Source organism: Macaca thibetana, chromosome 9 (assembly GCF_024542745.1).
Source record: "Macaca thibetana thibetana isolate TM-01 chromosome 9, ASM2454274v1, whole genome shotgun sequence".
NCBI classification, from domain to species: Eukaryota; Metazoa; Chordata; class Mammalia; order Primates; family Cercopithecidae; genus Macaca; species Macaca thibetana.
This window is the reverse complement of record NC_065586.1, coordinates 46,088,730-46,115,303: the sequence shown is the minus strand read 5'-3', so window position 1 is coordinate 46,115,303 and position 26,574 is coordinate 46,088,730. Positions and strand designations below refer to the sequence as shown.

Here is a 26,574-nt window from a genome sequence, read left to right as displayed (position 1 = left end):
TATGGTACAACAGTGAAGACAGTTTTTGGACCTGGACACATGAGGGTATGGAGTGAGATGAGCACCCTCCACTCATGGAGACGCAGATGCACTGAGCAATGTGTTACGCTGTTCATGCCATGGTGCGTTCACCTTGGCTCCCCAGAGAACAGGGACACCACCCAGAACCCAGAAAGGAATCTCATTAAACCCCAAAGCGGCTTGGGGGTAGAATTCTGCCTGCGTATTCAGTACTGCCAGCAACTTTTAAAGTTGTATAGATCTTAGCAGCTTCTTAATTTTACTGAACAGGAAACTAAGGACCAGAGAAGCTGGTCAACGTTACAGATAGCTATTTTTAGAGTTAGGATATGATCCAGGGACTTCACCATCAAGTCAGCTTCTCTCTTTCCTAATTTGTTTCTTGAAATGCTTTTTAAAAAATTAAGGATAATTAACTCACTACCACTCTTAAGGTGACACAGCTACCAGGAGCTGGGTAGATGTGAAAGCTCCCAGGCTGCCTCAGTTTTATCTGTGAACAGATAGCAGGTTATGACTTGGAGTGCAAGGCAGTGAGAAGAGGAGAAAATTCGATGTAATCGCTCAGGAGATGGGCAGAATGAATGCAACACGGAAAAGCAGTATGACTGCTGGGCAGCTCTGAGCACATACTTCAGGTTAGTGGTTAGGATGTGAACTGCCAGCAGGCCTCCTACAGGTAGAGGCATGGAAGAGACTGCTAGGATTTAATCAGGGCTTAGGTGTTAACAAGGGAGTATGACGAAGGAAACAAGACCGGGGAGTGACTGTAATGATGGAGCATGGAATTTAAGTTAGATAAGGAGGGAAGTGAGGGCACTGGGGGATGAGGGACAGTGGAAACATGGCAGGGTCATGATGTGGGTCCTGATACAGCCAAACAGGGACAGGGGGAAATAAGAAAGAGAGAGGTTGAGAACCCTTTTTTTTTTTAACTGACAAGGCATATGCTGGGCAGTGGGGTGACCAAAGAGAGTGGTGAACAGCCCTCTGGCAGCGGCAGTAGCAGCACAAGCCCTTCCAATGCACTACTAGCCACTCGGGATGGATGTTCTGTATGAAACAGTGGCACACAGGAGACTTTCAGAGACAGCCACAGAACTGCACACTTAAGCAGGGAAGGGACTGGTGTATTCCAGATAGAAGGACCAGAACAAAGACATCACTCTAGGAAAAAGGAAGGCTTACTGAGGGGAATGGTTAGTACCTAGAATTGCTAAAGCATTTTTTCTTTCTTTAAAACAAAACCTTTAACTTTTTCCCATGTTGCAATACGTCTCAGAACGGTTTTCTATCACTGAATATTTCATAAGAAGATACATGATAACGTAGCCATTGTAATATATTCTTAAACTATGACTGAGTATTTCCTAAGATGTATTATAAGATATATTATAACTCAGCCATTTCCCTGCACTTGAACTTTAAATAAAACCAAATTTAAAAACTGTCTACACTGTTTTTCTTCTTTTTTTCTTTTGAGATGGAGTTTCGCTGTTGTTGCCCAGGCTGGAGTGCAGTGGCGCGATCTTGGCTCACTGCAACCTCTGCCTACCAGGTTCAAGCAATTCTCCTGCCTCAGTCTCCCAAGTAGCTGGGACTACAAGCACGCCACCACGGCCGGCTAATTTTTTGTATTTTTAGTAGAGATGGAGTTTCGCCATGTTGGCCAGGCTGGTCTTGAACTCCTGACCTCAGGTGATCCACCTGCCTTGGCCTCCAAAAGTGCTGGGATTAGAGGCATGAGCCACCTCGCCCGGCCTACACGTAGTTTCAGTAACATCACCGTGCATGGAGTGGTTCCTCCTCTTTTGAATTATTTTCTTAGGATAAATTCCCAGACAGGAGATTATCATAGCACCAAAGGGCAGGAACACTTTAATAACTTCACATTTTCCAAAGAGCTGCACCAATCTGCACTGTCACTAGAATAAAGGTACAACTGTTTCACCACATACATGGTATGGTACAACTGTGGGGTGAGCACACTCACCGATATCCTGTCTTGGAACTCTGCCGTGGGTACAATGGGAATAGTTCCACCATGCTTTCCAAATTTTCTTTCTAAACTCTCTTGAACAGACACTATAGAAAAAACAAAAACACAAGAGATCAAGATATTGCTAACAGAAAAAAAAAAAAAGTAGAATCAAAAGTAGTCCCAAACAATAACTGTAACCCAAAAACTTATACAGAGTTTTAAAGACATAAAAGGGTTAATCATTTAAAACTCAGTCAAGAAGGAATAAAACACATCGCCAATTTCCTATATAAATGTGGATTTAGGTCACTGCTCTGTTTCCATAACACCCATTACCAGGGTTTTTCCTTGGCTCTATTAAAAAGAAAATGCTGGGGGAAAAAGAAAAGGAAATAGATGGAACACTTCACCCAGATTCTCACAGTGGGCTGAGTAGAGAAGCTCAGTAGGAGGTCTTGGTCTTATTTCAGCTTGATGAGAAATTCTACTCTTAACTGTGGAGCTTACTCTAGTCAAAGAAAAACAAGTATTCTCATCAGGAGTCTCAAAAACAATTCTTGACACTAGACAGGCCTTTACTAAGAGCAACCAGAGACAGAACTGAGTATTGACAGTGGGGTTTTAAAATCACACTTAAATGAATATTATTGGCTGGGCGCGGTGGCTCATGCCTGTAATCCCAGCACTTTGGGAGGCTGAGGCAGGCGGATCACGAGGTCAGGAGATCAAGGCTATCCTGGCCAACATGGTGACACCTCGTCTCTACTAAAAATACAAAAATTAGCCGGGTATGGCGGCGAGTGCCTGTAATCCCAGCTACTTGGGAGGGTGAGGCAGGAGAATTGCTTGAACCTGGGAGGTGGAGGCTGCAGTAAGCTGAGTTCGCGCCACTGCACTCCAGCCTGGGTGACGGAGCGAGACTCCCTCTTAACAAAAGAAAAAAAAAAAAGTAAATTATATTCTGTGAATATTACAACACAGAATAAAAATCTGGATATAAGTATATGGGAGAGTTAATATCCAGAAAGACATTGTGCATTTTTGGTCTAGGTTTCATGAGACAAAATATTATTTTCTTTTCTGAGACTCAATTCTTTCCCAAAGGGATAAGTTCTCTTAAGCGGACCTTTTTACAGCCTTTTAGCTGGCTCAGAAGATGGGTTTTGGTGAACAAGATTATCGACACTCACTGAGCAAGTGGTAGTTAGAATCCCTTTCATATTTGAAGGTCAAACGGCCATAGCTGACATGATTTAGATTCTTCAGCCACTCAAAGTAAGATACTGTCACTCCTCCAGCATTCAGGTAGAGATCCTATACACAAAAATAAGACACCAAAGAAATTAGAAGACGATGGTTTTAGTAAAAGCTTAAAATGAACCTAAGACCTTAATTTCAATACCAAGGTAGACTGAACTTCAACTATCACAAATATATTTTAGCTAGTGTCAGGAATTTCACACTTAATTTAACACTCCTCCCCACCTCGCCTAATTCCATCTAACGCTTTTTCTATTTAGGGAGAAAAAATCATTGTTTGGCTTATTAATCAATGAATGTTAATAATCTTTGGTTACAGCTTCTTCTCTACCAGAAGTTCTCAGACTAAATGGCTTGCCCACCAACCAATTGGATTGGACCGTCCACAGGGCCTCTCAGAAGACAGGATTCTTTCTCCTATTACCTAAGGGTAGCCCATTTCAGTTACGTTAAATGTCTCAAGTGCTTTCAGCAAAGGGGGTTCTTTAAAATGCATCCCAAGCCCACACTAATTTCTAATAACTTTTTGGTGTAGATTCATGCGTACCTGCTAAAAAACCTGAGCATGTGTGCCTCATATTCGTTTTCTGAGTAAAGCCGGAAGGGGCACTTGAAATGCATAAGGTTAGGAATCATACAGAAAATCTTAGAACTTAAGTTAGAATAGTGTTTCTAACACAGCACACATTTCTATAACCAGACTCTTAGAAGGTTAAAGACATTCAGTAAAGACCGTGAAATTGGAATAAATGTTTAGATCACAGTGAAAAGTGACAGGCTTAGAATTAACCATGCTTCTACTATATTTTCTCAAAAGTGAAATAAAGATGAATTCACTCCATATAGCTTGGGAGACTAATAATTCCTCTCTTCCTCCAAATTCCTTGCAAAAGACAATTATGATTCTAAGTACATATAAAGCCTAATCAATATAGATGACCTACTGGAATAACCATAATGTTTCTCTCCAGGAAGATCTTGTCCGCTTCTGGAGTTGTTGGCCCATTGGCACCTTCAGCAATGATCTGCAAGAGAGTCAGGAACATAGAGAAATGCCAACAACACCGTCAAATCCCCTCCACTGAGAGCAAGAGATATGCATATATGAACAAGGGCCTGTGGGGAGAAGTACAGCTTCAGTTAAAATTAAATAGAGGTTATTTTGCTCTACAAAGTGTATAAAACTACCTTTTACTTTCCTGTTTATCTAGGTTTTTAAACTTTTTTACAGGAGTGTCAGGCAGATGCGTTTTTTTTGGTAATGGTTGCACAACTCTGTGCAGGGAGCTAAAAGCCATTAAATTATTTACTTTAAATGGGAGAACTGTATGGTATGTGCAATATATGCCAATAAAGCTGCTAAAAAGAAAGAGAAAACTCAATCAGATTCTTCTATGACCCCCCGACGTCATTCACATTGATAATGTTAGTTCCGGTTTTTATAATGTTGTCACCTTGGCTTTGACTCTGGGCGCGTTGGATTTGGTCAACTGCTTCTCACTGGCAGCTGGGATCAGTATGTCACAGTCGGCCTCCAAGATGCTTCCTTCATAGGGCTTTGCCTTGGGGAAGCCCAGAATGGACCCATGTTGCTGCCATTGATTGAAAATCACAATTAATAGCTGCACCAGAGTTTAAATGTTTATATTTAGTGTCTATGCCATAAAAATGTATTAATACCAATTTGAAGTCTTCCAGTTCCTTTGGGTCAATACCATCTGGATTCCATATACTCCCATCAGACTCACCAACAGCAATACATTTAGCACCAAAACGATGTAAATATCTCATAGAGTGTAGGCCCACATTACCAAATCCCTGTGAAGAACAATTATCCATGACATAAAAATTAAAGTCCTGGTATAGACAGCAAGAGTCATATTGTGACCAATGTAAATCCACATTCTGTTCATTTAGAAGCTATTCTCAAAATTCTTTTGCCAAAAGAAACAATGTACTAACTGGTTTCTCTTCAACAATAAAATTCTCTGTTTAAGAATGTGATGACCGGGCATGGTGGCTCACGCTTTTAATTCCAGCACTTTGGGAGGCTGAGGCAGGTGGATCACTTTGGGTCAGGAGTTCGAGACCAGCTATGGCCAACATGGTGAAACCTGTCTCTACTAAAAATACAAAAAGTAGTCAGGCGTGGTGGTCTGTCCCTGTAATCCCAGCTACTTGGGAGAATGAGGCAGGAGAATCACTTGAACCTGGAAGGTGGAGGTTGCAGTAAGCCAAGATTGCATCACTGCACTCCAGCCTGGGGCAACAGAGTGAGACTCCATCTCAATCAATCAATCAATCAATCAACGGCAGTGGTGGTAAGTACACCACCAGGTCTTTGATGATTAGATGTCATATGTTGTGAAAAGGGATGTCACTAATTTGGACAAATATAACTTTTTTTTTTTTAGAGACTGAGTCTCATTCTGTTACACAGGCTGGAGTGCAATGGCACAACCTTGCCTCAATGCAGCCTCCGCCTCCCAGGTTCAAGTGATTCTCCTGCCTTAGTCTCCCAAGTAGTTGGAGTTACAGGTGCCGCCATCATGCCTGGTTAAGTTTTCTTTTTCTTTTTTTCTTTTGAGATGGAGTCTTGCTCTGTCACCGAGGCTGGAGTGCAGTGGCGTGATCTGGGTTCACTGCAATTAATTAAGATTCTCCTAAGTAAAACACATGTTACCACATCAAATAAATTTGGGTCAATGTGTAAACCTTTCTACATGCTTGCGAAACTTAGAAAATTATGTTGAGAGACTTGCCCTTCTAGATACAATTTCAAGTTTGAATACTGACCAATATTTTGGTTGAATTTGGTGAGAGTTGGTAACAGTTTCACATCTACTTGAGAGATACTTAAATCAGTTCTAGTTACATGAATCATACCAAGGTTCAAAAAACAAAAGATCTATTACTCTGAAAACCACCACTCTAAAATTTAAGAGATTCGAGATAACTGAATTTTAAAATTACAATTCTAAAAACATTCAAAACTGTACTTAATGTCTATCAGTTATTAAGGAAACTTTTTTTTTTTTACCTGAACAACAAATGTTTTATCTCCAAACCCTGGTGTCATTCCTAAAATGCTCATGTAAGAAGCTTCATTGATGAAGTTTTCAATCCCATGGAAGACACCACGGCCAGTAGCAGAGATGCGTCCATGGATGCCCCCTTGGCTGATGGGTTTACCAGTAACACAGGCATGTGCATTAATATCCTGTAAGAGGGAGTAATTGAAAGAATGAAATGTCAAGTCCAATTTCTCTGTTGAACGAATACAACGAATTAAAGTCAAAGCACATTCTCATTTAATGCTAATGAGGAGTGTGTGTGTATGAATGTATTTAAGGTACACTTTTACCAATAGAGACAACACTCACTTTTTCAGCTTTCTGTTCCTAGAAAATACAATGAAATAGACTATATTTTTGGTTTTTTGTTTTCTTTTTTCCGAGACAGAGTTTCACGTTGCCCAGGCTGGAGTGCAATGGCGCTATCTTGGCTCACTGCAACCTCTGCCTCCAGGGTTCAAGCAATTCTTCTGCCTCAGTTTCCTGAGTAGCTGGGATTGCAGGCATGTGCCACCACGCCCAGCTAATTTTGTAATTTTAGTAGATACGGGGTTTCTCCATATTGGTCAGGCTGGTCTTGAATTCCTGACCAAAGGTGATCCGCCCACTTCAGTCTCCCAAAGTGCTGGGATTACAGGCGTGAGGCACCACGCCCGGCAAAGTAGACTATATTTTCTGACAGAAGAAACAGAGTGCAGGGATTGAACATCAAGTAAGTACAAATAACATCACAAAAGTAGAGCTAGCTTAGCCTAAAAGCTATCATTCCTTCAACAAGTATTTAAGCTCTACTAAATCAAGGTACATACACATCTCATTCACAAGTGTCTCAAAATCTAGTATAAGACTTGAGCATGTCACCAAAACAGAGCCTGAGAAAGGAAGAGGCTTTACAATTTTCTTGGATGGGAAGACTCAATGTTGTATTCTGCCACTTGTTAAAAAGAAGTTTTTAATATAATTTGATACTTAATATAACAAGATATTCAAGTTCTTTTAAGAGTAGACTAACGAAAGTATTTAATGAAATATTTTAAAAAAGGTATGTGTGGGTGAGAGTCCTGTGCTTCTGTGTGAGCAGAGTATCTTCGGTAGCAGTGGTTAGCTCTGCAAAGTGGAGATGGGGTTAGCAGTCTTCACCACCCATCTTTCCTTCCTCTTTCAACTGAAGATGTGTGTATATTCTTGTTCAGAAACAGGTGTAATTGAAAAAAAAAGAAGAATGGGGCTCAGGAGGGCTTCCCTTCAAAGGCATCAGTTAGACTATAAACATGGCCACCGGAACACTGCAGAGTAAACTCACTGGTAGCGCAGGAGAAACTAGAGACAGTCTTATTTTATACAGGCAATCAATATAAAATGAAAATCCATATAAAATTTTTAAGTCAGTGGCAAAAGTATGAAATAATAAACTTGTTGAAGCAATTCACTTTCCATGTAAACAAAATAAAATGCCTTGCTTCACACCAAACCCCTAACTCCCAGCATTTCCCTAACGTTCCAGCTGGCTGAATTAAAAAGTGATCTATTCTTTATCTGCATTGTTTAAATATTTTTACACAGAGAACTTAGAATTATATTATTTGTATAATTACCAACAAAAAGGATGAAAGAAAGGAAGGGAAATGCAATCTAGTAAAGTGATTTATAAAATTAGTTTTCCCACAGTTTGTTTTCGTGAATAATTAACACTTATGAATACAGAAATGGAAACTGAGTGCCAAATGCTTTTCAACAGTGAGAATGCAAATGCTGGAGCTGAAGGAAATACTGTCTGGGTCAGGCCTGGCGCCAACTGCCAGGCTCCCCAGCATACATAATGGTCCTGAGAGCCCAGAGAAGAATACATTCTCCCACCAACACTGCACTTCTAGGTGGGGCTACAACAAAGAGGGCGGCGGCACGTTCAGTTGACATCTAGAAATGAATAACAAAAACAACTGCGTCCTTCCCGTAGGCCTTGATTTTAGATTTCCTATCACTGAAAGAAGGAAAACTGTTCATCAGTGTAGTTCAAGGGGCCATGCTTCACCTGAGTCCAACCTGGCCAACATGATGAAACACCATCTCTACTAAAAATACAAAAAAAATTAGCCAGGCATGGTGGCAGGCACCTGTAATCCCAGCTACTTGGGAGGCTAAGGCAGGAGAATTGCTTGAACCCGGGAGGGGGAGTTTGCAGTGAGCTGAGATCAGGTAACAGAGTGAGACTCCGTTTGAAAAAAAAAAAAAAAATTCAAGAGACCACACCCAGATCTCATTGTCAAATGAGTTCCTGACCTCAGGTGATCCACCTGCTTCCGCCTCCCGAAGTGCTGGGATTACAGGCGTGAGCCACCACGCCCAGCTGGTCTTTTGTACTTTTTAAGCAAGACTCTACATTGAATAGTGCAAACCAGTTGGCGGTATGTTATTTGTAGCTTATTCTCAGTGCTAACAGCAAGATAAAGTCTTCTGAAGCACTGCCCCTTGGACTATACTGGTGAACAGTTTTCCTTAAGTGATAAGAAACCTAAAATCAACGCCTAAGGGAAGGAAGCATAAAAAGGTGACAGGTGGAAAACTGGCCTTTTTGGGAGGGGCAGTTGAAACCACAATTTCTTGAAGGGTCTATATCATTCCTGTTTTATTTCAGGGAGTTGTATAACTTACCTGATGTAATACCTATAGATATTTATTTTCTGGTACTTACTAAGGGCTATGTACAGTTCTAAGTGCATTAGATTATTATTCATCTAATCCTTATATGAGTCTCACAAAGTAGGTACCACTATTTCTGTCATTTTGCATCGGAGGAAATGGAGGCACAGAGACTTCCAGGTCACAGAACTGATGGGTGAAGGTGCCAGGGTTGGACTTCAGGTGGTCTGCCCATGTTCCCAGCCACGGCATGACATCACCTCAGGAAATGTCCCCATTTCCACATTCTTCCTCTTCTCCAAGGCCCGTCTTTTCACTATGAAAAGAATTCCCCAGGCTTTTATTCCCCTGGGGGACTTCACTGCCTCTACCACCCTGCATCTCTGCAGCATTGTCTCTCTCTTGCACCAGTGAATCTGTGGCTCACAGCCAGTACACATGCCAAAAGACAACAAAAACCTTCTTCTTTGGGCAACGGCCACTTTTCAAGCTGTCTTCTTTCTGCTTCTCTCCAGTGTCATTTTTCTTAGTTGGAGGCTATACTTCATGCCCTGCTTCCCTCTTCATATCCCCTTGCAATCTGGGCCCCTGTAGTAGTCTCCTGCTCTCAAGTCTTGAAATGCACACTTACTGAGTCACACCTGCTTGAAACCAGCTCTTTGCTGGTTTCCCTGTGTTTTCAGGACAAAGACCAAAGTTCTCACAGTCACCTACCAAGCAGTAACCTGGCCTGACCCTTGTTTCTACTGGTCTTTTTTACCCCACCTTTCTTTCTCAACTTTGGCCACAATAGTCAGTCCTTAGCCTCCCAAGTTCACCCAGCTTCTGAACTTCAGAACCTTCCCTCAGGTACTTCCTTCTGTTCCAAACACTTGCCACTACCCCTCCCCTAGTCCATACCCACACACCTGTCTGAGTGCAGACCAGAAGGCTGTATCTCCTAGGAGGCCTTTTCTGACCTTACCTTGAAAGGACTGAAAGGACTGGATGGGCCTGTTATTCTTTTTTATAGCTTCAAAACAACTTGCAGCAATTTATCCCAATTGTAGTGAATACCTGCTTACCCGTGGCCCTGCATGTAGTAGGCATAAATGTATTTTTTGACTCCATTTCTCTTCCTATTCCTCAAATGTTTCATTGTTTAAGGTTGCACCCCTTTCAGGGACAGGAGTTATGTTTCCTCTCATGTTCAGTTCTGTGGTACTACCTCTGCTCCGTCCCCAGACTCAGGTTCTCCTGGTTCTCTGTGACTCAACCTGGTCCCTTTCCTTAATTCCACATGTATCCAATCCAGTTTTGCTGAGTCTCTCTGTCACGCGCCTCACATGTGCCAATGCTCCTCTCCTGGTCCTCTGGCTCCTGGGCTCGGTGGAAAGGCGCTGACACCACGGGAGGTTCTCTCCTGGCGCCAGCACAGCTGGACACTGCTGCCAGCCTACTCTTCCCCAGGAAGGATCAGCAAAGTTTCTCCACTGACTACACGTAAAACATAAACACTGGTGCTTGGTGTTTTTGTCCTGGTTCATTTACCTCTTCATTCTTACTTTCCTTATTTTTTTGAGAAAGGGTCTCTCTCTATTGCCCAGCCTGGAGTGCAGTGGCACAACCACGGCTCACAGAAGCCTCAACCTCCCAGGCTCAAGCGTGCCTTCCAGGTAGCTGGGATTATAGGTGTATACCACCAAGCTTGGCTAATTTTTGTATTTTTTGGAAAGACAGGGTTTTCCCATGTTGTCCAGGCTGCTCTCCAACTCCTGGGCTCAAGTGATCCACCTGCCTTGGCCTCCCAAAGTGCTGGGATTACGAGAACGAGCCACTGAATCCAGCCTTCACTCTTACTTTCTATTACCTTTATAAATAGGCCTTACCTTCAGACAATCTGAACTCTATTGTTTATCTTCCTCTTATCCTCCAAATCTCTAGATGTTCATATTGTACCCATTTTCAAGGTCTGGCCCAAATATCTCCTCTAGAAAGTCTTATTTCAGAATTCATAATCTCCACCGTTGTATTACATTATTTCCATATCTTATCTGCTATGCGCCTTAGTCCCTCTTTAAATGGAAGCCCTCTGAGGGAAAAATCAGAATTGGATGCTTCTTGATGTATGTTCTAGTGTCTTAGCATACAGAGTGGGCTGCCCTGGTCAGTAAGTGTCCTTTCCCAGTGACAAGTATAGGGCAGCATATAAGTAAAGCACCATTTGTGTTCGTTACGATTTAAGAACAGACAAGTAGGCCGGGCGCGGTGGCTCAAGCCTGTAATCCCAGCACTTTGGGAGGCCGAGACGGGCGGATCACGAGGTCAGGAGATCGAGACCATCCTGGCTAACACGGTGAAACCCCGTCTCTACTAAAAAATACAAAAAACTAGCCGGGCGCGGTGGCGGGCGCCTGTAGTCCCAACTACTCGGGAGGCTGAGGCAGGAGAATGGCGTGAACCCGGGAGGCGGAGCTTGCAGTGAGCTGAGATCCGGCCACTGCACTCCAGCCTGGGCGGCAGAGCGAGACTCCGTCTCAAAAAAAAAAAAAAAAAAAAAAAAAAAAAAAGAACAGACAAGTAGACATAAAATAATATGCACATCAAGATTATGATTGAATGAGAGAAAAGCCCAGGGATTCTGATATAATCAGTCAAACTGTTAATTCTTGTAGACAGCAAATGCAGAAGCCTCGGGGCTGCTGGTGGGTACTCACATAGTGCCCTATGGTGCTGGCATAGGTATCAGCGATCCAGGACATCTCCCGCTCACCTGTGCTCATGTCTGGGGCAGGCACATCAATGCCAGGACCTGGGGACAGAGGGAAAGAGCAGTGCACCAGTTTTTAAGAAAAATTCTTCTCGAACACAAAGATCCTTGCAAGTCTCTGTAATAACCAAGTTACCATGGCTAGAAAATTTTAGATCTCATTTAGGTAACTAATCAAAGTCATAGAAATATTCATTAAATGTTTCACTATAAAATTTAGACACATACAACATTACATAATAATTTCTCCCACTGGCATTTACTTGCTATATGTCTGGAAGTTAGCTATGTACAACAGATATAAGCTACTCCATAGGATTTCTGAGTGTGACCAGAGGATAATCAATTTAGCCGCTCTTGACCTCATTTCACTAACATGCAATTAGAGATAACAGTACCGTTGTGTTCTATATAAGCAGGATTATTATGGTTAGGGAGTTGACCTGTATGAGACAGCACAGTAACATGCTGCTTAGTGGGGGTATAAGCCCTCCTTACCAAATAGAGAAAAAGGGGAGTCACATTGCTAAAGCAATTGTGTTAAGCCCCATATTATTTTACTTGTGGAAGAACGTGGCTTTGACCTATTATTCGACACTCAGCACATAAAATTTTAGGCCTTAGCTTTCAGTTCCCCAGATCATAGCAAATTAAAGTTTTAGGCTAACAAATTAGCTTACAGGCAGTAACAGGAATCACTGACTGCACTATTACTGGCGGCTACAGTAAGATCTCTGATAAAAACATGTTAAGTGATGCTCACTCAAATCTGTAAAGGTGCAGAAATACTCCTCTCAAACATAGTAAAAATAAAAACAACCTAATTATCTTGTACATCAATTAAATGAACTATGGTATACCTATACAAAGTACTAAATAGCCATTAAAAAGGGTAACTTATATCCATGTAAATTACTTGGAATTATCACAAACATACATATGGAAAAAGGCAGGTTTCATACAGCATGTATAACATGTTCCCACTTACAATTTTCTTTCTCTTGCCCTTTCTCTCTTCCTCCCCATATAGATATTGTTTATAACTTTCTATATTATTTCAACTGTAAAATACAAACTCATTTTTACAAAATGAAAAACACAACTTAAAAAATGGTTAAACTATTAGGCTGGGCACAGTGGCTCACGGCTGTAATCCCAGCACCTTGGGAGGCTGAGGAGGACGGATCACAAGGTCAGGAGCTCAAGCCCAGCCTGACCAACATGTTGAACCCTGTCTCTCCTAAAAATACAAAAATTAGCTGGGTGTGGAGGCATGTGCCCATACTCCCAGCTACTTGGGAGGCTGAGGCAGGAGAATTGCTTGAACCGGGGAGGCAGACGTTGCAGTGAGCTCCAGTCTGGTGACAGAGCAAGACTCCGTCTTAAAAAAACCAAGTAGTTGCTGAAAAACAGATACATTCTTTTTTTTTTTTTTTTTTAAATTTTTATTTTTTGCGACAGAGTTACACTCTTGTTGCCCACGCTGGAGTACAGTGGCATGATCTCGGCTCACTGCAACCTCCACCTTCCAGGTTCAAGCAATTTTCCTGCCTTAGCCTCCTGAGTAGCTGGGATTACAGGTACCGGCCACCATGCCTGGCTAATTTTTTTTTATTTTTAGTAGAGATGGCGTTTTACCATGTTTGCCAGGCTGGTCTCAAACTCCTGACCTCAAGTGATCCACCTGCCTCAGCCTCCCAAAGTGCTAGGATTACAGGCATGAGCCACCATGCCCGGCCTAACGGATAAATTCTTATATAGAGAAAAAGTATGAGGCGGAAGTTAATCTTTTTTTAAAAAAGCAACTTTTCTAACAGCATGTGACTAGAGTTGGAGATGAAAGGGTAATTTTGGTGCACAGAGATATAAGGGGATGAGAAGGCTGGAGACATCAGGATCCTGCAGAACCTTACATAGGTGATATTTACACTCACACAAGAGAATGAACATGGACCTTTCAAAAGCTTTTCCAAAAGCAGAAGAGGAAGGAACACTCCTCAACTCATTCCATGAGGCTAGAATTGTCCTGATAGACAAAGACATCATAAGAAAACTATAGACCAATGTCACTTACAATAGCATTAAAAGGAATAAAATATTTAGTTGTCAGACTTCTACAACGAGAACTATAAAACATCATTGAAATAAATCAAGAGTCCTAAATAAATGGAAAGACATATCATATTCAGCATTGGAAGGCTTAATATGGTTAAGACGGCAATACTGGTCGAGTACAGTGGCTCATGCCTATAATCCCAGTATTTTGGGAAGCTGAGGTGGGAAGACTGCTTGAGCTCAGGAGTTTGAGACCAGTCTGAGATACGTGATGAGACCCTGTCTCTACAAAAAATTAAAAAATTAGCCAGGCGCAGTTGCGCATGCCTGTGGTTCTAGCTACTTGGGAGGGTGAGGTGAGAGGATTGCTTGAGCCCAGGAGGTCAAGGTTGCAGTGACTGCTGCCTGGTACTCCAGCCTGGGTGAAAGGGCAAAACCCTTTTGGGGAGGGTGGGGAAGACGGCAATACTCCACAAATCGGTGTACAGATTCAATCAAAATCCCAGCCTCTTCTTTTTTGTTTTGTTTTGCAGAAATTTACAAGCTGAGGTTAAACACACATGTGACAGGATCAGGGTTCAGGCTCAGGTCTGAGCCTCAGTCTGACACTCTCTGTGGAAAGGGCAGTCAGGAAATAACAGATAAATAACATCAAACTTGAAGGTTTGCCTAGAGAGAAAAAACTCCCTTTGCCTACCTCCTAGGCTTCAATGCTGTCTGGGCCCAGATGTCAGTTTAGCTGCATCCTGGGTCAATAAGGTTTTTGCGAATTATGCAAATAAATCAAGTTACTAGGGTTTAAGCTGTGTTTTCTTTCAGTATTCCAAGGAATCACTTTTTGACCTTTGGAATTATTAGGTACTTGTCAAGACTGATACAATTAAGCTGGAGATATTACAGATATGGGTGATAAATATGACTGAATAAAGTCTGAAACCATTCAAGACTACTAAATGTGTTTGAGATTTAGGTGAAGAGGAAAGACCTTATAAAAATTATGAAGGCTATTAACAGGATGAACATAACTTCGATTTGCCACGTCTCAGAATCAGTAGGTATTCCTGTAAAAGTGTGAGGGAGGTAGTTAACTCATGTTAACTTATGTTAACAGGCTCCGTGCAATGATGCACAAGTTCACAGCAGTGCTGGGGATGCGGCATGTCAAAGGCCCAAATGCCTTTTATTATGAAAGATAGGCCAAATCTAATTAAGTTTTAGAGTTACCTATACTTACTGTATTTCTATATTACGTTATTTCATGACACTTATTTCATGACTTTTTATTCCTAAAAATGAATCTGAATAGCTTTATTTCTTTTTTCTTTCTTCTTGAGATGTGGTCTCATTTTGTCGCTCAGGCCAGAGTGCAGTGGCACGATCACAGCTCACTACAGCCTTGACCTCCCAGGCTTAAGTGATCCTCCCATCTTAGTAGTTGGGACCACAGACATGCAACATCACGCTTGGATAATGTTTTCATTTTTTGTAGAGATGGGGCTTGCTATATTGCCCAGAGTGATCTCGAACTTCCAGGCCTCAGCCTCCAAAAATGCTGGGATTACAAGCACGAGCCACCATGCCCAGTCTTTATAGTTTAATTTCATAGGAACTTGTCCATGGTGGGGGAAATGCTGAGAAAAGAAAGTAGAGAAAAATACACTTTATTTCCTATTTAAGTAGACCTTATTTTGTTTAACTATACTGATACTGATAGGGCAAGTATTCTATTATTAAGTAACTATTAACATTCTATTAACTATACTGATAGAGCAAGCATTCTATTAGGTAACTATGTATATTCTATTCAAACAAATTAGAGGCCTTTTAGATAAAAAAAAATAGAAAGGTTTAAACTGCTTGAAAAATAAAGGATACATGACAAATATTTACATATCATAGAAAAGAATATTCAGATTGTGCACAAAGAACTTATAAACACAGATAATAGTAAGATACAAAAACATTAAGCAAACGAAGATTAGTATCTTCAGAAACGTTGTATGTTTGGCAAAAGCTCCTATAACAAATAGTAGGAGGCCGGGCACAGTGGCTCATGTCTGTAAGACCAGCACTTTGGAGTCCGATATGGGTGGATTACCTGAGGTCAGGAGTTCAAGACCAGCCTGACCAACATGGCAAAACCCCATCTCTAGTAAAAATACAAAAATCAGCTGGGTGTGGTGGCACACACCTGTAATCTCAGCTACTTGGGAGGCTGAGACAAAAGAACTGCTTGAACCCAGGAGGCAGATGAGATCATACCACTGTACTCCAGTCTGGGCAATAGAGTGAGACTGTCTCACAAAAAAAAAAAAAAAGAAATTTTCAGATGTTCCCACTTTATACCAAAATCTATGTGGCTACACATACCAATAAAGCCCTTCTTTGCTAGCTCCATGGTGAACCTCCTTGTGATCTTTTCCAATTCATTATCCTGTAAAATAAGAAAACAACAAAAATGAAAGAAAAAATTGATATAAAGATCACTTGAGATTATAGCTAGCATCTCACTTTCTATTTATAGTACATTTTCATATGTCTTCTCATGTAATCCTTAGAACAACTCATAAACTAGGCATTGCCATTTTAAAGGTGAGAAAACAAGGGATCAAAAAAGTAGGTTATGAAAACAAGATAGTAGAACTAGGGCTCAAATTCCCATTCTACTAATTCCCCACTGAAAACCACACTAAATCTTAATTAAGATTAATTGAAATATAATTATATCCATTTAAATGGTGAATTTTAAAGAGAATAAAAATCATATGCATTTATGTCTGAATATAATTTAGTATTATGTAAAGCATGGGGACAACCAGTTTGAATTAACTTGGAACTGACTGGATAAAAAGTAAGGTTTTCATAGTCTTAATTAAGATATTTGTCACTAGAATGAGATCCTGACATAATAACTTCAGATCACAGTAATACTTTTTTCTTTTTGAGACAGAGTCTTGCTCTGTTGCCCAGGCTAGAGTGCAGCGGAGAAATCTTGGCTCACTGCAATCTCCACCTCCTGGGTTCAAGCAATTCTCATGCCTGAGCCTCCTTAGAGTAGCTGGGATTACAGGTATGCACCAATACGCCTGGCTAATCAGATCACAGTAATTCTTAAATATGGGTATAAGTGTCTAACAATATGAAGATATTAATTAATTAAGAAAATAATAAAACAAAAAGCAAAAAAGTAGAACGAAAGACTCATAAAAACAAAATCAAACAAAACAGAAAATGATAAAGGACATAGATATTAAGTAGGTGATCTTTATATGGCAAAACACTCAATGAGTTAATTCTTTACATTTTTCTATTTCATTTGAAAAGCAATGGGGACTACTGATCTCACTGATATAGGGGATACAGAGAAGTCCAGTAATTTCAAGTCCTTCATAAATGCACTGTGTGCACAAATGTCACTTTGAGGCCGGGTGTGGTGGCTCACGCCTGCAATCCTAGCACTCTGGGAGGCCGAGGCAGGCGGATCACCTGAGGTCAGGAGTTCAAGACCAGCCTGGCCAACATGGTGAAATCCCCTCTCTACTAAAAATACAAAAATTAGTTGGGCATGGTGGCATGCACCTGTAATCCTAGTTATGGATCAAGGAGAATCGCTTGAACCCAGGAGGCGGAGGCTGCAGCGAGCCGAGATTGCGCCATTGTACTCCAGCCTGGGCAACAGAGCAAGACTCTGTCTCCAAGAAAACAAACAAACCAACAAACAAAAAACCCAAAAAAACAAATATCACTTTCATACTTACAGTATAGCTCTTGGGATTGATCTTAACACCAGCTTTAGCACCCCCAAACGGCACATCTGAAAGAGAAGGCTGATGGTTGCTATTCCATATAAACGTTAAAAAAAGTAAGATGACAGAAAGCACCACACAATATTAGAAAAACATGATGCTTTAAGCCTGAATTTCTGAAAATTCAAGAAATAAACCTACCATCATTTTCTAAACTGTACTTCAAGCAACATTTTATTGAACAGAAATTGTTCAATAAAATTGGCTAGCCAAGATCTAATACATATTTAATGAGTGCTCTTTACCACTTCTAAAAGATAATAGCTTATTTACTATCCTTCTACTATAATTTGGTCTTATTTACAGAATGTGTTGAGGAATTGAAAACAAAGATATAGACTTAAAATCCAATTAGCTCCTATTTTAAAAAATCCCCATGTTAAAAAGAGGCTATATCTTAATTTAGACTAATTGAAAAATGATGCAGGTCTTAGTACAACTTAAAAAAAAATCAGTTCTGATAAGGTATATTTCTATAGCATCTTAACAGTAACCATGTGTTATGTTTATTTCCCCAGAGTTGTCATCAGGCAGCAAGAAAGGCGATCACTTACCAACCACCGCACACTTGTATGTCATCAGAGAAGCCAAAGCTTTTACTTCATCTACACTCACGTCAGTGCTGTAACGGATACCTGGTGGTTTTTAAAAAAAAATGTGTTGGGGTGGGTGAGAAAGAAGGGGATATATTTAGAACAAACTTAACTATGATTTCACAAGACAAACATCACTCTGCAATGAATTTTTTTACACTTTCCAGAAGGCTTTTTTATGTTCCTTTTACCTTTGATTTGGGTGACCTGGTTGCAGGGAATTCAAGAATTCAGCTTGCTTTTTCTGGCGGGGGCGGGGTAGGGGTGGTTGGGGTGGCAAACAGGGTCTTGTTGTGTTGCTCAGGCTGAGTGTAGTGGCACAGACATGGCTTACTGTAGCTTCAACCTCCTGGGCTCAGGTAATCCTCCCACCTTGGCCTCCTGAGTAGCTGGGACCACAAGTGCATGTCACCATGCCCAGCTAATTTTTGAATTTTTTGTAGAGACAGGATCTCATCATGTTGCCCAGGTTGGTCTCAAACTCCTGGGCTCAAGTGATCCTCCCACCTTGGCATCCCAAAGTGCTGGGATTACAGGTATGAGCCATTGTGCCTGGCAAGAATTCTGCTTTCTGGTAATTCAGAAACACTGGCAATGAATAGTCACCAGGTTCAAAATACTGTATGTCTAAACAGAGGTTCTGGCTTCAAATGGGTATACTGAAAGAGATCCTTACCTGTTATTCTCCTCACCCACGGCCAACCTCTTTCAATTTGAAGATGAGAAAGCCATTTTCCCTTCCTGAGGCTGAGTGATTCCCTTCACCACTACTGTAAGAAGGGGAGGCAGCCAAGCAGACAGGTGCTAGTGCCCCTGTATCTTGTAGCCATTAGGTGTTGGTGTAGGGGATACAGGAAGTGGGGCTGCCCACTGCTTTGGCTTTAGGGGTCTTGGTCAATTACCCTTCCAAGTTTTGGAGTGCTAAGCCACCTTTCTTTCTCTATAGTCCATTGCTTCTCAACCCCAAGGAGGAAAGTCCGAGCGGGGTCGACATTTGACTGCACAGTGCTTGGGGCACTGTGTGTTTGTGTGTGAAGGATACCCACAAGCAGCTGCAGCATTTTTTTCTACCCCCCGACTCTCAACGGATTCAGCCCCTCTTGAAGGGCTGGGTATGATTTCCACTGGGAGTCACAGGTAAGTAATGGGAGCCCCAGCGACATCTCTTTTAAAGAATTCTGAGAATAAAAGTTTTTCAGATAGAAAATATACAGTATCTCATGGACTGGCAGTTTGAGAGAACTTCCCTAGTCAATTTTAAAAGCTAGTTTTTTTATATGTTTCTGAAAACATGAACCTTAATACTGATAATGTTATAAGAGAATTTATCTATTGTACACTTGATCATAAAGAGCATATTCTGAAGCTGAGCATAATTATTTGGTCTACTGTAAAAACAACAAATTATACTTAGGAGTATGTGCTTAGAACTGTATCTTGTATATAATTGATTCTCAAATTGTGAGATAAATGTACTCATTATTAAACTTTTAGAATGCAAAATTACAGGTAATTTTTCTAGCACACAGCAGATATCTGTATAGCTCACTCCCCCATTTCATTCAGGTCTGTTAAAAACTTCATTCTGAGAGGCTCTCCCTGACCACTGTATTTAAAAGAGCACCTCTTTCTCACCCCCCCTTTCCTGCCTCTCCTACCTTACTTGTTTCTTCATATCGTTTATTATTACTGACTTCGCATTATACATGTGTTTATTATCTGGCTTCCCTACCTGGCGAATTAGCACCATGAGGGCAGACTGTGTTTTGTTCGCTGCTTTAATTTCTGGTTCCTAACACAGAAAATGGCATATGTTAGGCACTCAAATACATGTTGAATAAATATACAAATATTCTGGCTCTCAAAATTTAAAAAAGAAAAGCTACGGCCACAAAAAATTTTGACATACATGTAAGTTTTAAATAACTTACCATAAGCCTCCACATATATCATGAAAGGACTCCAAGTATACAAAATTGGGGATGGGGGTGATGGGTAGATGATGGTCAAAGGGTACAAAGCCTCAATTAGGCAGGAGGGGTAAGTTTTTTTGAGATATATTGCACAGCATGGTGAATACAGTAAATAATAATAGATTATACATTTGGCCCAACGTGGTAGTTCACGCTTGTAATCCCAACACCAGAAGGCTGAGGTGGGAGGATCACTTGAGCTCAGAGTTTGAAACCAGCCTGGCCAACAGAGTGAGACCACATTTCTACAACAACAAAAAGTACTGCACATTTCAAAAGCACTGAGTAAATTTCAGATGTTCTCACCAGAAAAAATGATAATGATTTGCAATTGTTTCCAGTGGTGAACAGGTTAGTCAGCTTGACTTAATTATGCAATGTTGTATTCATAAATCATAAAATTACTTTGTAGCTCATAAATATATATCTATAATTTGTCAATTTATAATTTAAAAAATAAAAAATTTAAAAAGAAGTTCCAGTCAGATAAGGCCCACAGAAAAGGAAAAAAAAATTGTAAATAATATTAAGATTGATCCTTCGTATCTTAAAAAAAAAATTGAGTTGGGTGTGGGGGCATGTGCCTGTAGTCCCAGATGCTCAGGAGGCTGAGGCAGGAGAATCGCTTGAGCCCAGGAGTTGCAGGCTGCAGTGAGCTATGCTCAGGTCACTGCACTCCACCCCAGCAACAAAGCCAGACCTTTTCTCAAAGAAAAAAAAAAAAATTGTTTAAACACTAAAACATGCTTTTCAAATTATTCAAAATGCTTCTAAGTAATACCACATATGATGTAATGATAACTACAGTAAGCCAGGGAAACGGTCAGGCACTGTGCCCAGGTCACCCAGCCTGCACCATGTGCTTGCATGGGGGGCGTTAACGCTGCTCTCCTGGGATGGGTGTCATGACTGGGAGGAATATCACATGTGGGGAATCTGGCACAGTGCCCTGCAAGTGCTCAATATGCAAATCTCAACTATTACCACTGCTATAACAAGTATTACAAAGTAATGGCAGGTAATAAAGCAATTAAAAAGTCTAAACTGACAAGAGTTTGAATAAATGACTTAATAAGTTTATTACTTCTACATAAATTCACAGGAAGTGGTAAAACAATGTATTAATTAAGAACTAGTATTTCTTCTCCCACACATAAATCACTTTTTTCATTGCTCTTTTAGAGCCTATGGAAGTCATCACATTATTTTTAATTTTCCTTGCTTTCTGAAGTGGAGGAAAAGTTACTTTCTTTTAACTTAGAAACTAAAAAAACAGAAGCATTCAAATGGCAAGCCTATATTCTAGAAATAGATGCTATTAAAAATTAGAAACCAGACCCCTCCTTCCATACAACAGTGTAAACAAAATGTCCACTTTATTATAAGTCATGGAACGATATGAGTCAGAAACTGTGTGTATAACAAAAGACATGTTCCACTGGATGGAACCCAGGAATTCTTGTTTGTAAAATTAAATTTTCTTTCCCAGCTACACCCATTTAGAGAGCTCAACTGCTAAACAGGGAAGAGAGGCAGTTTCACAAATTACCTCTCACACCACAGGCATTTTCTGTAGGCTATGAACCAATAAAGGTTTAGTGAACAATAAAGGTTTAGTGCACAGGAGGAGCTATAAAGAAAGCACCAGCTTAGTGGAAGAAGCCACGGAGCCGATAGAGTAGGGACAGGGAGGGGATAGAAATTAATCCAAGTGATACTGCCTGGGCTAAAGAAGAAACATTCTCATTTTAAATTTCTAGTTAACCAGTGATACATACATGTTTTTAATTCTAGTAATTGGCAAATATCAAGTACTGGGTTACCTAAATTGTTAATCTGAAAAACAAAAAATTTTAAAGTGTAACCATTAATAAAATACTCTGCAGCAATACTTGAAACAAAACAATCTCCAATAAGACACGATGTACCCACACACGGAGAAAGCCAGTTAGTCTTCCTTCTCTAGGTTTGGAAACCAAAGATAACTATCAAAAATATACTGTCACCTGAAAATTCTTAACTACATTCTAAGGGGCACTAAGAGATTTAAGTAAGAGGCCAGATGTGGTGGCTCACGCCTATAATCCCAGCACTTTGGGAGGCCGAGCTGGGCAGATCACTTGAGGTCAGGAGTTTGAGACCAGCTTGGCCAACATGGTGAAACCCCATCTTTACTAAAAATACAAAAATCAGCTGGGCGTGGTGGCATGCTCCTGTAGTCTCAGCTACTCACAAGGCTTACAGTGAGCTGAGATTGAACCACTGCATTCCAGCCTGGGCAAGAGTTTGAGACTGTCTCAAAAAAAAAAAAAAAAAAAAAGTAAGAATATGACTGCAAAAAGGAAGGTACTCTACTTGACTCAACGGATTCGGAAAAATTAGCACAACTGGAGAATGTGAAGGACAAAATGATGTGACATATACCTCAAAGTTCTGAAAGGCAGGGAAAGCCTAGCACTTTTGAATGCCTACTCTCGTTCAAATATACTCAATTTGAAGTTGTTCAATAAAGTCAAATAATAGGTAAATACATATACATACAAGAAAATCAGAAAATCTTAAAGTATTTAAGCCAAAATGAAGCAAGAAGGATCTTATGTGGTCTGAATATTGTCACTTTTTATAAAACCAAGCCTTTCCTCCTTCAGAACAGAAGGCTGAAGGTTTACAGGACCAACACAGATCAAACAGGAGTACAGAACAGAAACTAGAAGGAGGAAGGAAGAGATGTTTTATACCAGAAATGGAGAAAAGATAAATTACATTTTTGTATCCCAAAGTCTTAGAGGGTTGGGCATGGTGGCTCATGACTGTAGTTCTAGCACATTGGGAGGCTGAGACAGGAGAACTTGAGCTTAGGTGTTTAAGACCAGTCTGGACAACATAGTGAGATCCCATCTCTACACACACACCCACACCCACACCCACCCACACCCACACACACACACACCTTAAAACTCTGTTAGACTCCATTGATGAATTACTAGTGTTTGAGATCAGTTGGGTTTTTGGTGAACTGTGCTAGCAGAAATGAAGGCAAATACTTCTAACCAAGAGCAGGAGTCCATGGCTGGCTAAGCTAGACAGTGAATGGGCTTGGTACACAGGTGTTGGCCACAGAACTGATCTCATTAGAAACAGAGCCTAAAAATCAAGGCCACACTGCTGACAAAGTAATCTGTGCAGCGAGCTCACCAGAGGAAACTAAAGACACACCACCCATGATGTTTGTTATTTATCAATCTCAGTCAAGCTGGAGGAAGGGCTAGGGATAGAATGACGTACATACTACAATGGGAACTTTTAAATCATTCCTTCTATTCTGAACAGAAACCGACTAAACAGTTATTTTATGTTAACCGGTATCCAGATGTTTCCAAAGAATATTAGTGAAATGCAGACATCTGCAACTATACACGGCACAAAACACCGCTCTGATTTTTAACTTAATTACCACAGATATTCCTTAGTATGCTCAAGTCTAATGAGCAGTGCATGCTAGGTTTCTCTAGGGGAAATAAAAAATCAAAAGCAAAAACTAGCTTAAGTTGCTATAGTGATGAAGAAAACAAACCAGCTCATTACTTTAAAAAAGATTCAGTGAAAACCACAATTGACTAAGCTTGACTTTTTCTTCCTTTTCCTAGCTGACTCAAAAGCAAACACACAAAAGCCTCCAGCTAGAGTCACTGTTTTTTATAATCAATAATTAACAAAACATTTATGAAAATTCAAGTGGTTTTAAAATTACTTGAACCTAGTTCTCTTAATAGGGTTTGATTTATTCATCAGAAATCTAATTTCCAATTGTACTTTCTCACTTTTCAGGAACTATTTATTCAATAACCAAGAGTTCTACCAGAAGCACAGAACCCCCAGAAAAACAAAAAGGCCTCAGAACAACTCTCAATATTCATACGATAACTGTCTTGCCACTCACTCATCAGATTATATTTTTTCATTTAATATTAATGTACCTCCTAACCCACAATAATGTAGCGTAACTTAATTTAAAATGAGGAGAGGAAGGTTAGAAGCAGGGAGGAACTATTAATGACCACCCGCAAGTAATGACCATCTGAAATACTATGTCTCAGATAAAAATTCAGACATTCAGCACTGGAAGGAGCACTGCATGCAGGAGCGAAGAAAAAGTATACACTGTAGGCTGGGCATGGTGGCTCACGCCTGTAATCCCACCACTTTGGGAGGCTGAAGTGGGCGGATCATTTGAGGTCAGGAGTTCAAGATCAGCCTGGCCAACATGGTGAAACCCTGTCTCTACTAAACATACAACAAAATTAGCTGGGCATGGTGGTGCGCACCTGGTAATCCCAGCTACTGGGGAGGCTGAGGCAGGAGAATCGCTTAAACCTGGGAGATGGAGGTTGCAATGAGCGGAGATTGCGCCACTGCACTTCAGCCTGGGCGACAGAGAGTGAGACTCCATCTCCAAAAAACAAAACAAAAAAAAAAAAAAAAGAAAAAAGAAAAAAGAAAAATTATACTTTAATTGCTTTAGCAGCATCAATATACTGTTCTATATAAAGTAGGCAAATACCATCTTAGATTTTTAATCCACTATCTAAATCTTTTACTTTAACCTGAATAAATTTTGAAGAGGTAACTAAGCTTTCTGGGAAGCAAATGTTTAGCTGATACTGGAAAAATATAACCTATTGACAGATCAAAGAAAATAGGAAAAATACTGTTTTTCATTAAAAATTTAAAATTATAATACATATGTATATATTTCTATCAAAATTTAAATACAAAAAGAAAGCTGAAGACTCCCTTGACTTCCACTTGTGACCCCAGTCTTCTCCTTAGGGGTGACTATTCTTAGCAATATAAGTGTATATCCTTCCAAATCATGTTCCCTGCAATTATATACGTACATATCCATAAAACATACAGCTTTGTTTTGTGTTAGGTATTTAACTTACAGCCTGATGGATGGAAGATTATGCATTAAAAGGGGGATTTTGTTAATTTTTCTTCGTAAATTCTCTTATTCTGATCTCGATTAACAGTAACTTAGCTGCACTTTCACACCAATCAGGTCTTGGAATCGGAAATGATGCTAGTTAAAATGGTGAATATAAAGTTGGATTTAGCAAAAGATAAAAGTAACTTGTTATTAAAAAGGTTCAAAGGGATAAAGGCTTGAAACCTCAGCTATCCAGTTTCATATAACTTATTTACAAGTCTAGGTGATATTTGAGATGGGTCTTAAGAGAGGAAGAAGAATCCTAGGGAGGGGGAGGCAAGGCATGGACAGGCAGAGGGACTGCACTATGCAAGGGCATGATGGAGAGAAGTACGTGCCTGGATTTCCAATTTTCCTGAGGATAATTTTACACCAGATCTTCTTTATTTTAAAAATCCAATCCTTTTCCTTAATAACCCTGTCTGTCCCTGATACTACCATTTTTCTCTACCAGTCTCTCAGGCTAGAAATTTTGTAGTTATCTTTGCCTCTTCTCTCCTTCATCCAGTAAATCCTACCTGTTGGGAATACATTACTGTCCTTTCTTCAAAATGTTTTATCTGTCTTTTCTTTTTCATTCTCTGCTACAACTTCATTCTCAGTTTCCCTGTTGCCTAGCTTTCTGTGCCCTGCTAGGTTCATCATTATCCATCCAACAGACATAAAAGGAAAACTATTTCTACTCACACACTTCTGACACCAAATGTGTGGGTTTTCCACACTAAGCAGTTCACCAGTTCTCTGCAGATACAACCTGGGTGTCCTGCAATTCAGTTCTGACACTGACTACTGGGGTTAGCACAGACCCCACAGCTCAAGGGCTCAGTCTCACAAGACTGTTCCCTACTTCAGATGCCAGTTCTAAGTCCTGGGTGCCCAGGGCACCCACACTTCTGTCCAACTTGGCTACAAATCAGGGAGTTCCCATGACCCCCTCCTCAGGTTCAATAATTTGTTATAAAGGCTCACAGGACTCAGGGAAACATTACTTATGTAAAGGATACAAATCAACAGCCACACGAAGAGGTACACAGGGCCATGTCTGGAATGTCCCCAGGGCAGCTTCTGTCCCCCCTGGAATTGGGAGTGTACCACCCTACCCATACACGGACGCATTCACCAACCTGGAAGCTCTCTGAACTCTCCCCACACTCCACCCATCAGTTAGGGTTTGTATAGAGGTTCCACTATGAGGGCATTACTGATTGCTGATTAAACTTGATCTTCAGTCCCTTTCCAATCTCCAGAGGTCAGAGGGTGGGGGTGAAAGTTCCAAATTTCTAATTATGACTTGTTCTACATGTTGGTGACTAGCCCCCAACTTGAAGCTACTCAGAAGCCCATCAAGAGTGTCCTAGTTACAACAAAAGATGCTCCTATCACTCAGGAATTTGCAAGGGATTCAGGAGCTCTGTGTTGGGAACCAGGCAAA

General features: G+C 40.6%; 1 protein-coding gene across 2 annotated transcripts in view; it reads right to left on the bottom strand.

Annotated features, from left to right (window-relative positions):
* LOC126962609 (glutamate dehydrogenase 1, mitochondrial) overlaps nucleotides 1-26,574 on the bottom strand; it is a 38,165-nt gene that overhangs the window by 3,141 nt on the left and 8,450 nt on the right. Inside the window, exons 2-12 of one of the 2 annotated variants that reach the window (XR_007728735.1) lie at nucleotides 18,141-18,221; nucleotides 17,539-17,594; nucleotides 16,151-16,214; nucleotides 11,673-11,767; nucleotides 6,303-6,482; nucleotides 4,943-5,080; nucleotides 4,717-4,854; nucleotides 4,207-4,287; nucleotides 3,193-3,316; nucleotides 2,413-2,510; nucleotides 2,027-2,106 (exon numbers count right to left, since the gene is read on the bottom strand). Coding sequence is in view for 1 of the 2 variants with exons in the window: in XM_050803860.1 (XP_050659817.1) it covers nucleotides 2,015-2,106; nucleotides 3,193-3,316; nucleotides 4,207-4,287; nucleotides 4,717-4,854; nucleotides 4,943-5,080; nucleotides 6,303-6,482; nucleotides 11,673-11,767; nucleotides 16,151-16,214; nucleotides 17,539-17,594; nucleotides 18,141-18,221 (1,049 nt within the window). In the remaining variant the exon portion in view is untranslated. Of the gene's footprint in view, nucleotides 1-2,014; nucleotides 2,107-2,412; nucleotides 2,511-3,192; nucleotides 3,317-4,206; nucleotides 4,288-4,716; nucleotides 4,855-4,942; nucleotides 5,081-6,302; nucleotides 6,483-11,672; nucleotides 11,768-16,150; nucleotides 16,215-17,538; nucleotides 17,595-18,140; nucleotides 18,222-26,574 lie in introns of those variants that run through there. The other variant, XM_050803860.1, reaches the window with a different exon arrangement.